Below are 14,933 nucleotides of genomic sequence, written 5' to 3' on the forward strand. Positions count from 1 at the left end.
CTTGCAGTGTGATTTAAGACAACTCACTACTGACCAAGAGAATTTAAAGGACTGGGTGTGGAGCACATGAAAAATACAAAATGTAGAGTCTGTTAAGCATTGTACAAATTGGTCACAAGGAGAGGTACCTATCCGGTACTGTAATGTGTTTTATTATGTTGGATCTCAACTGCCGTAAAGTGTGAATGTTTCACTCTTTAATACAGACTATTATTTCAGCATAGGCTGTGATGATTCAGAGTGAGTTTTAATATATAATGAATTGAAGTATGAGTATATATTTGTAGTAATAAGCTACTATTAATGTGTAGCAATATTCCAAACTATAACTGAAAAGGAAGTACAAGAACTTTGAATTAATATTCAGAAATGATAAGCAGTGAATTTCAGTAGTGAGACTTTTGTTTACATAGGGAGCAAGTGAAATGTGGACTAACCACCGTTAAAGCTGATAGTAGTAGTAACCGTCTAATATGTAGTGAGAGAGAACACAGAAACCTGCAGCTGCTGACAGGGGCGTGTCAAGTACACAGGAGTTCCCCTGCTGATGACGTCAGAGCTGTTCCGTAGCGTTACAGTGAACCTGGTTTGTTACAAATGTTATATTGAAACAGAAGTAGCGATATGATAGTATTTGCAGCAAATAGATCAGTTAACTGTGTGAAGCAACTTAAGATTTTATTTTACTTGCGGTTACTCCTTGAAAGTCCCGGTTTGTACTGCTTGCAGGTGTCTGATGAAACAGATCCAATCCTCAGGGTAAAAGTAACTTAGATGAATTAAATCCGTTCACTGGGTAGCAGTTTGTAGGAACAGTTCCTGCTGGTAATTGTAAATCCAATAACTTGTAGTAGCAAATATCTTCAATTCATGAAATAATGCACAGGTTAAGAAATGGATGCATAGAGCTTAGCTGATATGAAGTTAATAACTAAGCACTTGTTTGGGGCGGAGACATGACTTAAATAGAGGTGGAAGGTGAGCTGTAGAAGAAAAAAGGAAAACCAGGAGTGGAATCCTTACACGTCCCCCCCCTCAAGCAAGCTGACCACGGCTGGATGTTTTGGTCTGTGGGGAAAACGTCTATGGAAACGTGCAACAAGCCTCGTAGCATCAATATGAGTATGAGGTTCCCAGGAGTCTTCTTCAGATGAAAATCCTTTCCATCTCACTAGATACTGAAGTTCACCATTACAATATCTTGAATCCAAGAGATCCTGAACTTCATACATGTTTGTGTCCAGGCATACCGGATCAGGAGGAAGGAAAGGAGTAGGAGGGTGTTGACCTGTATAAGGCTTAAGTAAAGAGACATGGAAGGTAGGGTGTATTACCAAATTATCAGGTAGATCCAAGGTAACTGCATTCTCATTTACTATGTGAGTGATCTTGAATGGGCCTATGAATAGACTAGCCAATTTCTTCTTGGGAAGATGTAATTTGATATTTTTTGTTGACAACCACACGAAGTCTCCTACTTCATACTTTGGAGCAACTCTACGTCTTAAGTCATAATACTTTTTCTGAGATGCTTGTGCATGCTGTATGTTTGTAGATAGATGATGGAAGTTTTCTGATAGGCGTTGTAGTAATTCGTCAACAGATGGTGTATTTTCAGAAGAGGAATGCTGAAAATTGAATCTAGGATTGAAACCATAGTTAGCAAAAAAGGGAGAGTAATTGGTGGTACTGTTGATAGTGTTATTGTAGGAAAATTCTGCCATAGCAAGAAAAGATGACCATTTATGTTGATGGTATGAACAGTAGCAACGTAAGTATTGTTCGAGCCATTGGTTCAATCTTTCAGTTTGTCCGTTCGTTTGTGGGTGGAAAGCAGTACTTAGCCGTTGTTCAATTTGCAGACTTGTAGTGAGTGTTTTCCAAAACCTTGAGGTAAATTGGCTACCTCTGTCTGTGAACAAAACAGTCGGTAAACCATGATGCCTTACAATGTTGTTCAGAAACAAATGTGCAGTTTCTGAGGAAGTAGGCAACTTGTGGTAAGCAATGAAATGTGCCATTTTAGTAAAGTGGTCAGTAACGACTAAAATGGTGGTGAAACCAGAGCTTGGCGGTAGTTCTACGATAAAATCCATACCAATGTGAACCCAGGGTGAATTGGGTATGTCCAAAGGCATGAGGAGTCCGTAGGGAGGTCTTCTCTCGGGTTTGGATACTGAGCAAGTAATACACTGCTGAATGTAGAGCTTGATAGAATTTTCCATGGATGGCCACCAGTAAGTTCTGCTTACTAATTCCTTAGTGCGTCTGATACCTACATGACCAAGTAAGGGAGGATCATGGTGTTCTTTAATAATTTGTGCTCTGAGTGGTTCAGGTACGTAAATCTGAGAACCATGATAATATAATCCATCTTTCTTAATTAGGGAGTTCAGAAGTGCTTGTTTTTCCAACCCTAAGGCGGCTTCATAGTCTGGAACTGATATAGATAATGAAGCGAGAAATTTAGTAGGTGGTAGGATACAACTAGGTGTATATTCAGGAATGGGTCTAGGATCTCTGCGGGAGAGTGCATCTGCCTTTCCATTTTTCGATCCTGGTCTATACAAAATCTGGAAATCAAAACGACTGAAGAAGAGGCTCCATCTAACCTGTCTTCCAGATAAAGTTTTGTTGTTCTGTAGAAACTCAAGGTTACGATGGTCTGTATAAATTATGATGGGATGAGATGTACTTTCTAGGAGATGTCTCCAAAATTCCAAAGCTCTTTTGATGGCCAGTAATTCTTTATCCCCTATGGAGTAATTCATTTCTGCAGAGGACATAATTTTTGAGAAGAAGCCGATAGGGAATAGAGGTTCTTTGAGTGTCTTACGTTGTGATAAGACTGCACCGAGTGCATAATCCGAAGAATCCACTTCCAATATATATTGTAGGTCGGGATCAGGATACTTTAAAATAGGAGCTGAGGAAAAGGACTCCTTAAGGAAATTGAAAGCATCAGCAGCTTCTTTCGACCATCTGAACACGCAATTGGAACTAGTAAGTTTGGTAAGAGGTTTCGAAATACTCGAGAAATTTCGGATGAATTTCCTGTAATAATTACTGAATCCGAGGAATTTTTGTAGATCTTTTCTGTTCATAGGAGTTGGCCATGATTTTACTGCCTCAACTTTTCCCTCTTGCATTTGAATGCCTTCAGGGCTGATGGAATAACCCAGGAAATCTATGGTTGTAGTATGAAAAATGCATTTTTCCAGTTTGGCATAAAGTCGGTGAACCTGGAGACGAGATAAAACCCAACTAACGTGTTTGATGTGGTCAGTAGTATTGGAGGAATAAATCAAAATGTCATCTAAATAAACTATGACACAAATATCGAGTAAATCATGAAAAATGTCATTTATAAAGAATTGGAAGGTTGCTGGTGCGTTGGTGAGTCCGAAAGGCATAACTAGGTATTCATACAACCCATATCTTGTTCTAAAAGCCGTGAGCCATTCATCCCCCTCTCTGATGCGTACAAGGTTGTATGCGCCCCTCAGATCCAATTTAGTATAGATAGTAGCATGTCTTAGTCTCTCTATGAGTTCCGGAATGAGTGGCAGTGGGTAGCGATTTTTTATGGTGATCTTATTTAGTTGTCTAAAATCGATAATAGGGCGTAAAGAGTTATCCTTGTTTCGGACAAAAAACATACCAGCACCAGCTGGTGAGACAGAAGGACGAATGAATCCTTTCTTCAAATTCTCATCTAAGTAGCTTTTCAGGTGGTCTAATTCAGATTGACATAGAGGATATAAATGTCCTATGGGTGGAGTTGTACCTGGTTTTAACTCTATGGGGCAGTCATAGGATCGATGAGGTGGAAGTGTTTCAGCCTCTTTTTTACTGAAAACCTCAGCGAAGTGACTGTATTCAATTGGTACAAGAATGTCAGAAGTGGGGTTCAGAGAAAGTAGTGACTGCCTAATACAAGTTTGTTGGCAATATTGTGAGTTTATATGTATGTCTAAAGATTTCCAACTGATCTGAGGTTCATGTAGTTGTAGCCAAGCCAACCCAAGAACAATTAGAAATAATGGAGATGTAATCACATCAAAAGAGAGATGTTCATGATGATTGTTTAATGTTGTGACAGAAAGAGGAATGGTATGATGTGTAATAGGTCCAGAAGAAATCTCAGAGCCATCAACAACACGAAGAGAAATAGGAGACAATTTCTTAATCAGTGGTATTTTATTGATAGAGACTAATGAGCTGTCAATGTAGTTTCCTTGAGCTCCGGTGTCAACGATAGCAGGGACGGAGATCTGTTTACTTGCCCACTGTAAAGACAAAAGTAGAGAACAGTGAAGTGGTTTATTAAGTACTACTTGAGAGGTAAAGTTAGTGCTACACTTACTGTTCTTTTTCTGAGGTATGATAGGGCAGTCCTTAAGACTGTGAGCGGGATCACCACAATACATGCAAAGGCCCCGGGTCTTTCTTCTCATACGTTCATCCGGTGATAGCGGTCCCCTGAAGATGCTGATATCCATAGCTTCAGCTCCGCTGGGACTAGTAGACCTAAGAGTAGGTTGGTTAGGACTGGGAACCTTTTCCTTTTTGTATGGCTGGTCTGAGTATTGTCGTTCGGATCTTCTCTCCCTTAATCTTCTATCGATATGGCTACTTAATTTCATAAGAGCCTCAAGTGTCTCTGGCAATTCTGTTCTGGCTAATTCATCCTTGACTGCATCCGAAAGACCAAGCCTAAATTGATTTCTGAGGGCTATGGCATTCCATTGGGAGTCAATGGAGTACTGTTTGAACTCCGTTATGTAATATTCCACAGGTCTGGAGCCTTGTTTAAGTTTCCTCATTTTGCTCTCAGCTGTAATTTGGAGGTTGGTATCATTATACAATTCATCCATGACGTCAAGAAATGCCGAAAAGGATGATAGGACCGGATTATTAGTTTCGAATAGTGTGTCAGCCCATATACGGGGTTCTCCCCTTAAGTAGCTTATCATGCAGAGAACTTTCACCCTATCATTTGGATAGGTCCTAGGCTTGAGAGAAAAATTAAGAAGGCAAGCATTCTTAAAGTGGCGGTATTGATTTCTGTCTCCTTGAAAATATTCTGGAGGAGCAACAAAGGGTTCAGGAGAGGTCTCTTGGGCTGGTAGCTTAGGATTGATGGAATCTTTTATAACGTTTCTCAAAGTCTCATTTTCCAATTGTAATTCTCTTAGACCCTGGCTGAGTTGGTCTACCCTTTGTGACAGGTTAAAGACAATTTGTGGGAGTTCGGCTGGATCCATAATAAGGGCTTAGTTATTCTGTAATGTGTTTTATTATGTTGGATCTCAACTGCCGTAAAGTGTGAATGTTTCACTCTTTAATACAGACTATTATTTCAGCATAGGCTGTGATGATTCAGAGTGAGTTTTAATATATGATGAATTGAAGTATGAGTATATATTTGTAGTAATAAGCTACTATTAATGTGTAGCAATATTCCAAACTATAACTGAAAAGGAAGTACAAGAACTTTGAATTAATATTCAGGATTGGTAAGCAGTGAATTTCAATATTGTGACCTTTGTTTAAATAGGTAGCAAGAGTTATATGGACTAACCACCGTTAACCTTATTGTAGTAGTAACCGAGTAATATGTAGTGAGAGAGAACACAGAAACCTGCAGCTGCTGACAGGGGCGTGTCAAGTACACAGGAGTTCCCCTGCTGATGACGTCAGAGCTGTTCCGTAGCGTTACAGTGAACCTGGTTTGTTACAAATGTTATATTGAAACAGAAGTAGCGATATGATAGTATTTGCAGCAAATAGATCAGTTAACTGTGTGAAGCAACTTAAGATTTTATTTTACTTGCGGTTACTCCTTGAAAGTCCCGGTTTGTACTGCTTGCAGGTGTCTGATGAAACAGATCCAATCCTCAGGGTAAAAGTAACTTAGATGAATTAAATCCGTTCACTGGGTAGCAGTTTGTAGGAACAGTTCCTGCTGGTAATTGTAAATCCAATAACTTGTAGTAGCAAATATCTTCAATTCATGAAATAATGCACAGGTTAAGAAATGGATGCATAGAGCTTAGCTGATATGAAGTTAATAACTAAGCACTTGTTTGGGGCGGAGACATGACTTAAATAGAGGTGGAAGGTGAGCTGTAGAAGAAAAAAGGAAAACCAGGAGTGGAATCCTTACAGGTACAGAAAGACTACAGATACAGTGTGTAGCTTCATGCGGTCTGTAACAACGGACTATCACACGCATAGTATCTGTGTATGTTTGTACCTGTTACCCTTAGTGATCTACAAGAACTTTAGCTTTTGTTATTAATAAATTGTACATTTACTTTAAGCATTTGTCTGTGTCTGTATCCAGTCTGCCTGGGGTCTGCACAATAAACCTGATTATCTTGAGCTGTTGAAGCTCTAACTAATGTGAGTATTCTGGGTCTGCCTTCCATCTGGGGAGTGAAGATTACACAGTATTATGCTATGATGTGTTTCTTTCTCTTCCTTCTGAGGAACATCGTACGGACTATTTGTATTTGTGGTACTGTCTCCATTAAAGACTCTTTTCATGTCGGATATATTACTACATATTGGTCGGTACTACATATCGGTCTGTATTATTATCACTATTTGTATTTGTGGTATTGTCTCCATTAAAGACTCTTTTCACGTCGGATATATTACTAGATATTGGTCGGTACTACATATTGGTCTGTATTATTATCACTATTTGTATTTGTGGTACTGTCTCCATTAAAGACTCTTTTCATGTCGGATATATTACTACATATTGGTCGGTACTACATATCGGTCTGTATTATTATCACTATTTGTATTTGTGGTATTGTCTCCATTAAAGACTCTTTTCACGTCGGATATATTACTAGATATTGGTCGGTACTACATATTGGTCTGTATTATTATCACTATTTGTGTTTGTGGTATTGTCTCCATTAAAGACTCTTTTCACGTCGGATATATTACTAGATATTGGTCGGTACTACATATTGGTCTGTATTATTATCACTATTTGTGTGTGGTTTTTGTTACACATTTTATTTTTAGTAAATACAAAATGTCTGACAGTGAGGATCTGTAGAAAGTACAATATCAATACTGTAGTATTAGATTTAAATTACATATAAACAACTCTTATTTAACATTTGTGTAGTGCTGCTATTTGATATAAATAATGGAAAAAATGATTATAATATATTTGTAAGGTTGTGGTTTGTCCCACTCATAAATAGATTGTCTACTCCTGAGCTTATACTGTACTTGTAAAGTTCTGGAAAGATAAATATTTACGGTGCAATTGTAACACCCACAGAGCTAACTGTACTAAATGCGTGTGCTGAATCAATAGCACATATGTAATAACCTAATCAGCTGATCTGTATCTTATGAATTGTTATGTGTGCCTTTAATTATACCATACGTACCGTTAATCAGAACCATTATTTATTATTATCTGTCTAAACCATTTAATATACTTTTTACTGACACAGCCAGAGCACTTAGAGATATCAGGTATTGATGTAACTGGAGTGAATAAGGGAACCTTCTTCCTGAGCACAGACATTGGAGCCTGTTATCAGCATGAACTCATATGTGTTAGGTGAGTAAAATAGATATTATGCTGACTTTAATTACTAGGTAAATAGAATAGATCACTCATTAAACAAATATAAACTATTATATTTATATCTGTAGAACATTTGTGTCAACACCGGCTCTCAGATCACCTGCAACTCTACCTTCCCCTACCCTGACCCAACTCATGGAACACCCATGACTACACGTACGCCTACCTTTTTCCCATATGTGGAACACCCAGAACTCCACCAGTAAGTGTTCCCCACCCCAGAACTGCCACTGATTTGTGTGCTTAATTTCACAGTGAGTCTTATTAAACTAATACATTTTTGGCTGATTATATAAATTAAACAACTGCAACCGCAAACTAAGAAGTGTCATAAGATCACTGCTCCTTTAGCCTTTCACAACATCTCACACTAATTATTAGTCTGTGATGATTAAGACATCATATTCTCACCCTACTGGTTGAGCATGAGCCGGGCAGTGCTGTATGTGCATTTGCTTGTGCAATGTTAAATAAGGATGGTAGATGCCACCTATCTTGCCCAGAATACAGATGTACTTGTTCCCTGGCTGAGAACATTATCCACCTGCACCTTATTTAATGAGGCGCTATAAATTGTTTTATTTAGTAATCAGTGGTTTAGTTTATTATGATGTAGAAATGTTTACATTATTTGTCTTTCTTTGTTTAAATTTGTGATTTACAGGTTAATCAGTATAAAAATAAACACAAAACAGAAGCCATTTTATGGAGTGTAAATAAATAATATGATTTGTGTAAGACGATGGATTCCATTTTAAAGAATAAACTTTCTTTATTCCTTTTTCTTTTTATGTAGACAATCACTTGAATAGTTCATACCCATCCTTTACTACAGAAAGCATCAGAATGATACCACAAACTCCAAAAGTCTTAGACACTAATGACTATTCGCAAACATTGGGGATATCAAAACATATATTTAAAGGAGATGGAGAATTGGCAGGAACTGGGCAGCAATCAATATGTACAGAGAGTAATTTAGTCATCAAACAAGAGGACAACATTTATGCCTTATCTAGTGAAATAATTATACCTGAGGATAAACCACACTCATTTACTGGGTTTTCAAAACATTTAAAAGTAGGGGAAAGTCTTAAGTCTAGCCAAATAATTCATACAAATAAGAAACCATTCAAATGTACAGAATGTGAGAAAAGATTCACATGCAATTTGCATCTCCTTGAACACCACACACTTCACACAGTTGTGAAAACTCACACGTGTACAGAATGTGGGAGATGTTTCACATCTAAAGGAAGCCTTATGTATCACAAAAAGACCCACACAGGGGAGAAACCTTTCACATGTAATGAGTGTGGGAGATGTTTCACAACCAAGGGAAATCTCATATATCATGAAAAGACCCACACAGGGGAGAAACCTTTCAGATGTAATGAATGTGGAAGATGTTTCACAACCAAGGGAAATCTCATACCTCATGAAAAGACCCACACAGGGGAGAAACCTTTCACGTGTACAGAGTGTGGAAAAAGATTTACACAAATGAGTAATCTGAGAAAACATGGAAGGAGTCACACAGGAAAAAAACCTTTCACATGTACAGTGTGTGGAAAATGTTTTACATATAACAGTAATCTGAAAACTCATGAAAGGAGTCACACAGGAAAAAAGCCTTTCACATGTACAGAGTGTGGAATAAGTTTTACATATATGAGTAATCTGAAAACTCATGAAAGAAGTCATACAGGAGAAAAGCCTTTCAAATGTACTGAGTGTGGAAAAGGTTTTGCACAAATAAATAGTCTGAAAACTCATGAAAGGATTCACACAGGAGAAAAGCCTTTCACATGTACAGAGTGTGGAAAAGGTTTTACACATAAGAGTTATCTGAAAACTCATGTAAGGATTCACACAGGAGAAAAGCCTTTTAAATGTACAGAGTGTGGAAAAGGTTTTACACAAATAAATGATCTAAAAACTCATGAAAGGATTCACACAGGAGAAAAGCCTTTCACATGTAAAGAGTGTGGAAAAAGGTTTACACAAAAGAGTTATATGAAAACTCATGAAAAGAGTCACACAGGGGAAAAGCCTTTCATATGTACAGAGTGTGGGAAATGTTTTACACAAAAGAGTTATCTGAAAACTCATGAAAGGAGTCACACAGGAGAAAAGCCGTTCACATGTACAGAGTGTGGAAAACGTTTTATACATAAGAGTAGTCTGAGAAAACATGAAAGGATCCACAAGGGAAGAAACCTTTCACATGTTTAGAAAGTGGGAAAAAATGTTTTTATTAAAGTAAGGTATCACAAAACACCAAATATTTACACACAAATAAACTTTATATACACAGTGTACAACCTTTTTACAATTATCCTAAAGAGGACAAACTCTCTAAATAGAAGCATCAAAAAGGATCCTATTGTAAATAATACTTTCTTTTTTTTTTTTTTTTTTTTAATAATACTTTCTAAATCCCAGTTATTAAAGCCCCATATTGGATGTGCTCTCCTGCTGTCCTTTGTTCCTCTAGATATGTGCACCTCAGTTTCTCTCATATCAATGTGATTAGAATTCAAACACCACACAGGAATATACAAATCTGCCCTCATACTGACCAGTTTACACAACCATACACCACCAAAGCACCCCCAGTGTTGTTTATTAATATGTCCGTGTTAGGCGTAGTACGTTTGATTTACATAGGGGAGAAAATAATTATATTTACAGAATAAAGGAGTCTTTACATAAATAGAGTGTTAGAGAATTATATAAACAATAAAATCAGTCTCAAAATATTGACATCTGGGAGATATATTTAATGTGCACATCATGTGGATAAACCTTTTCTTATAGCAATAGATGCTTAGCATTGTACATCTTATATACCAGATGAATTACTGAGGGGGAACTGATTTTATTTAATGAGACACAATGGGCTAGATTACAAGTGGAGCGCTAATTTATCGCACACCTAAAAATGTGCAAATGTGCCCATTTGCGGGTCCGCAGTAAGTTGCCAGCCATTACAAGTGGCTGATTTTTTTGTTACCATGAGCTCTGGTTAATTTTCTAAATGTCCACCAAATGCCCCTAAATGTAAGTGTTTACTTTTCTTTAATAAAAAAAATAGCCGGCTAGATTACGAGTTTTGCGTTAGAGGCTGTGCAATGCGAACGGGCAGTTTTCTCTCACCGTTAACTTACATACAGCACTGGTATTACGGGTTTTTACAAAACTGGCATTAAAAGGCAAGAAGTGAGCATAGAGCAAAATTTAGCTCCAAATCTCACTTCAATACCAGCGCTGCTTAAGTCAGTGGTGAGCAGGTCGTACGTGCTCATGCACAATTTCCCCATAGGAATCAACGGGGAGATCTGGCTGAAAAAAAGTCTAACACCTGCAAAAAAGCAGCGTAAAACTCAGTAACGCAGCCCCATTGATTCCTATGGGGAAATAAAATTTATGTCTACACCTAACACCTAGGGATGGGCGAATGTTTCTAAAAATTCGAAATTTAAAACAAATTTTGATACATTTGTTCGTTAGAATCGAATTTTGAATGTTTCTATAACATTCTATTTTCGAATTTTTGTTTTCAAATTTTTCAATAAAATTCGAAAATATTCTTTCGACTAATATAATGTTTAGCTATGTATTCATTAAATTTCTAAATGTAATATTCGAATTCGAATGCTACATTCGAATTCGAATGTCACATTCGAATTTGAAATAGTATTTCTAGGCTAATACTGTGTTTTAAATGTTATATTCGATTCAAATGTGATATTCGATTCGAATGTGACATTCAAATTCAAAATAGTATTTCTAGTCTAATACTGTGTTTTATAAATGTAATATTCTAATTCGAATGTGACATTCGATTCAAATATGATATTCGATTCCAATGTGACATTCGAAATAGTGTTTCTAGTCTACAATTGTGTTTTATAAATGTAATATTTGAATTTGAATGTGACATTCGAATGTAACATTCGAATTTGAATGTGACATTCAAATTAGAATGTGACTTTCGAAAACTGTAAACAACATTCGAAAATCGATTTTTAAGAATATTCGTTCTTAAGAAAATAATAAACAAATGACAAGATATTTAAATTAATTACACCTAATCTATTAGCCCTATCAAAATAAAAAAAAAAGCCCCCCAAAATAAAAAAAAACCTAGCCTAAACTAAACTACCAATAGCCCTTAAAAGGACCTTTTGCGGGGCATTGCCCCAAAGTAATCAGATCTTTTACCTGTAAAAAAAAATACAAACAACCCCCCAACAGTAAAACCCACCTCCCACACAACCAACCCCCCAAATAAAATACTATCTAAAAAAGCTTAAGCTCCCCATTGCCCTAAAAATGGCTTTTGGATGGGCATTGCCTTAAAACGGCAGTTAGCTCTTTTGAGGCCCAAACCCTAATCTAAAAAATAAAACCCACCAAATACACCCTTAAAAAAACCTAACACTAACCCCCTGAAGATCGACTTACTGTTCTGAAGATCCGACATCCATCCTCAAGGAAGCGGCAGAAGTCTTCATCCAACCAGGCCAAAGTCCTCAGCGAAGCCAGGAGAAGTCTTCATCCAAGCCGTGCGAAGTGGTCCTCCAGACGGGCAGAAGTCTTCATCCAGACGGCATCTTCTATCTTCATCCATCCGTAAATATACATGTATATGCTTTTATATATCTAGATCTAACCCTGCACACTGTGGCTGTGTCTTTTACCTGTCTGCTCAATAAATTAACCACTTTGGAAAGAGTTTTGCAGTTCCTCGTTTTTCTCCTCTCTATCCTATACAGTGTAAATATACATGTATATGCTTTTCTATATATATATATATATATATATATATATATATATATATATATATATATATATATATATATATATATATATATATATATATATATATATATATATATGCACAGTGTAAATATACATGTATATGCTTTTATATATATTAGCGCTGCGGAATTTGTTGGCGCTCTACAAATAACCTATAATAATATACACAGTGTAAATATACTGTATATGCTTTATATATATATATATCTATATATATATATATATACACAGTGTAAATATACATGTATATGCTTTTATATATATATATATATATATATATACACAGAGTAAATACACATGTATATGCTTTTATATATATATATATATATATATATATATATATATATATATATATATATATATATAGTGTAAATACACATGTATATGCTTTTATATATATATATATATATATATACACAGTGTAAATATACATGTATATGCTTTTATATATATATTTATATTTACTGCCATCGCTGCGCGAACTACCCCATGCGCTGCGCTAGTTCTCATGAGAACGAGGCTCATTGGAGCCTATTGGAGCACGCTCTTGTGAGTGCAATGCTTCAGTGCAATGCAAATGTGAGGTTGTGTTGGCATTGCACCTACCCTGTAATACCAGCGCACATTTGAGTGCATTGGTATTATAAATAGGAGCTCAAATAATGCTTAAACTAAAGTGATATTTTGCGCTCCATTTATAATCAGGCGCTGTATCAGTAACCGGTACATACGTGATCATAATCAGTTTAATTTAAATGGCTACTATAACCTACATGTATTCTGGGTATGTAATATGTATGTCATGTGATCATAATCAGTTTAATTTAAATGGCTACTATAACCTACATGTATACTGGGTATGTAATATGTGTGTCATGTGATCATAATCAGTTTAATTTAAATGGCTACTATAACCTACATGTATACTGGGTATGTAATATGTGTGTCATGTGATCATAATCTGTTTCATTTAAATGGCTACTATAACCTACATGTATACTGGGTATGTAATATGTGTGTCATGTGATCATAATCAGTTTAATTTAAATGGCTACTATAACCTACATGTATACTGGGTATGTAATATGTGTGTCATGTGATCATAATCAGTTTAATTTAAATGGCTACTATAACCTACATGTATACTGGGTATGTAATATGTGTGTCATGTGATCATAATCAGTTTAATTTAAATGGCTACTATAACCTACATGTATACTGGGTATGTAATATGTGTGTCATGTGATCATAATCAGTTTAATTTAAATGGCTACTATAACCTACATGTATACTGGGTATGTAATATGTGTGTCATGTGATCATAATCAGTTTAATTTAAATGGCTACTATAACCTACATGTATACTGGGTATGTAATATGTGTGTCACGTGATCATAATCAGTTAATTTAAATGGCTACTATAACCTACATGTATACTGGGTATGTAATATGTGTGTCATGTGATCATAATCAGTTTAATTTAAATGGCTACTATAACCTACATGTATACTGGGTATGTAATATGTGAGTCATGTTCTGTAACTTGATATTATGTCTGTTAGATGTTTTCATGTTAGTTAGAAGCCACAAGAACTGATAATAGCACATACTGTATATATAAAGGGAACATTATATGTCTGATAAATCCCTTTGTATCAAAAGTGATTGTAATCCAGACCAGTATTTTATTAAACTTCACTTCTGTTATCAAATTTACTTTGTTCTCTGGGTATCCTTTGCTAAAAAGAATATGCATATATTCCCAGCAGCAGAAAGTTGGAGCTGACTGCTGATTGGTGGCTACACACATGACTCTTGCCATTGGCTCACCAGTTATGCTCAGCTAGCTCCCAGTAGTACATTGCTGCTGTAAAGCTGACTTCAACTATGTGTTTAATCTCTTTGCAGGAGTTAAATCATAGTTATATACAATCAGTGGTACAATAATAAACTGATCTAATATATTTTTTAATTAATAACAGAAATAATTAATACAAATTGTATTCTATAAAAAAAGAAGGATCCTATGCACGTCCAGAAAGGGAGGCAATTCAACTTCAGATTAAAAGTGTAAAAATATCTTTATTGTATTACTCCATAGGATAAAACGTTCAGAACAGTCTTAGCAAAGAGAAAGTAAGAGATAGTAAGTAAGAGATAGTAAGTAAGTAAGAGATAGTGAGATAGTAAGTAAGTAAGAGATAGTAAGTAAGAGATAGTAAGTAAGTAAGAGATAGTAAGTAAGAGATAGTAAGTAAGTAAGTAAGTAAGAGATAGTAAGTAAGTAAGTAAGTAAGTAAGAGATAGTAATTAAGAGATAGTAAGTAAGTAAGTAATTAAGAGATAGTAAGTAAGTAAGTAAGAGATAGTAAGTAAGTAAGTAATTAAGAGATAGTAAGTAAGTAAGTAAGAGATAGTAAGTAAGTAAGAGATAGTAAGTAAGTAAGTAAGAGATAGTCACTTACTTACTATCTCTTAC

At 35.8% G+C, this 14,933-nt stretch overlaps 1 protein-coding gene across 1 annotated transcript in view; it reads left to right on the forward strand.

The window, feature by feature from the left end:
* LOC128661274 (uncharacterized) overlaps positions 1 to 14,933 on the forward strand; it is a 322,964-nt gene that overhangs the window by 231,978 nt on the left and 76,053 nt on the right. The window contains exons 6-7 of the mRNA XM_053715548.1: positions 7,696 to 7,829; positions 8,647 to 9,806. Of these exons, the coding sequence (XP_053571523.1) occupies positions 7,696 to 7,829; positions 8,647 to 9,806 (1,294 nt within the window). The remainder of the gene's footprint in view (positions 1 to 7,695; positions 7,830 to 8,646; positions 9,807 to 14,933) is intronic.

Source organism: Bombina bombina, chromosome 5 (genome assembly GCF_027579735.1).
Source record: "Bombina bombina isolate aBomBom1 chromosome 5, aBomBom1.pri, whole genome shotgun sequence".
Classification (NCBI taxonomy): domain Eukaryota; kingdom Metazoa; phylum Chordata; class Amphibia; order Anura; family Bombinatoridae; genus Bombina; species Bombina bombina.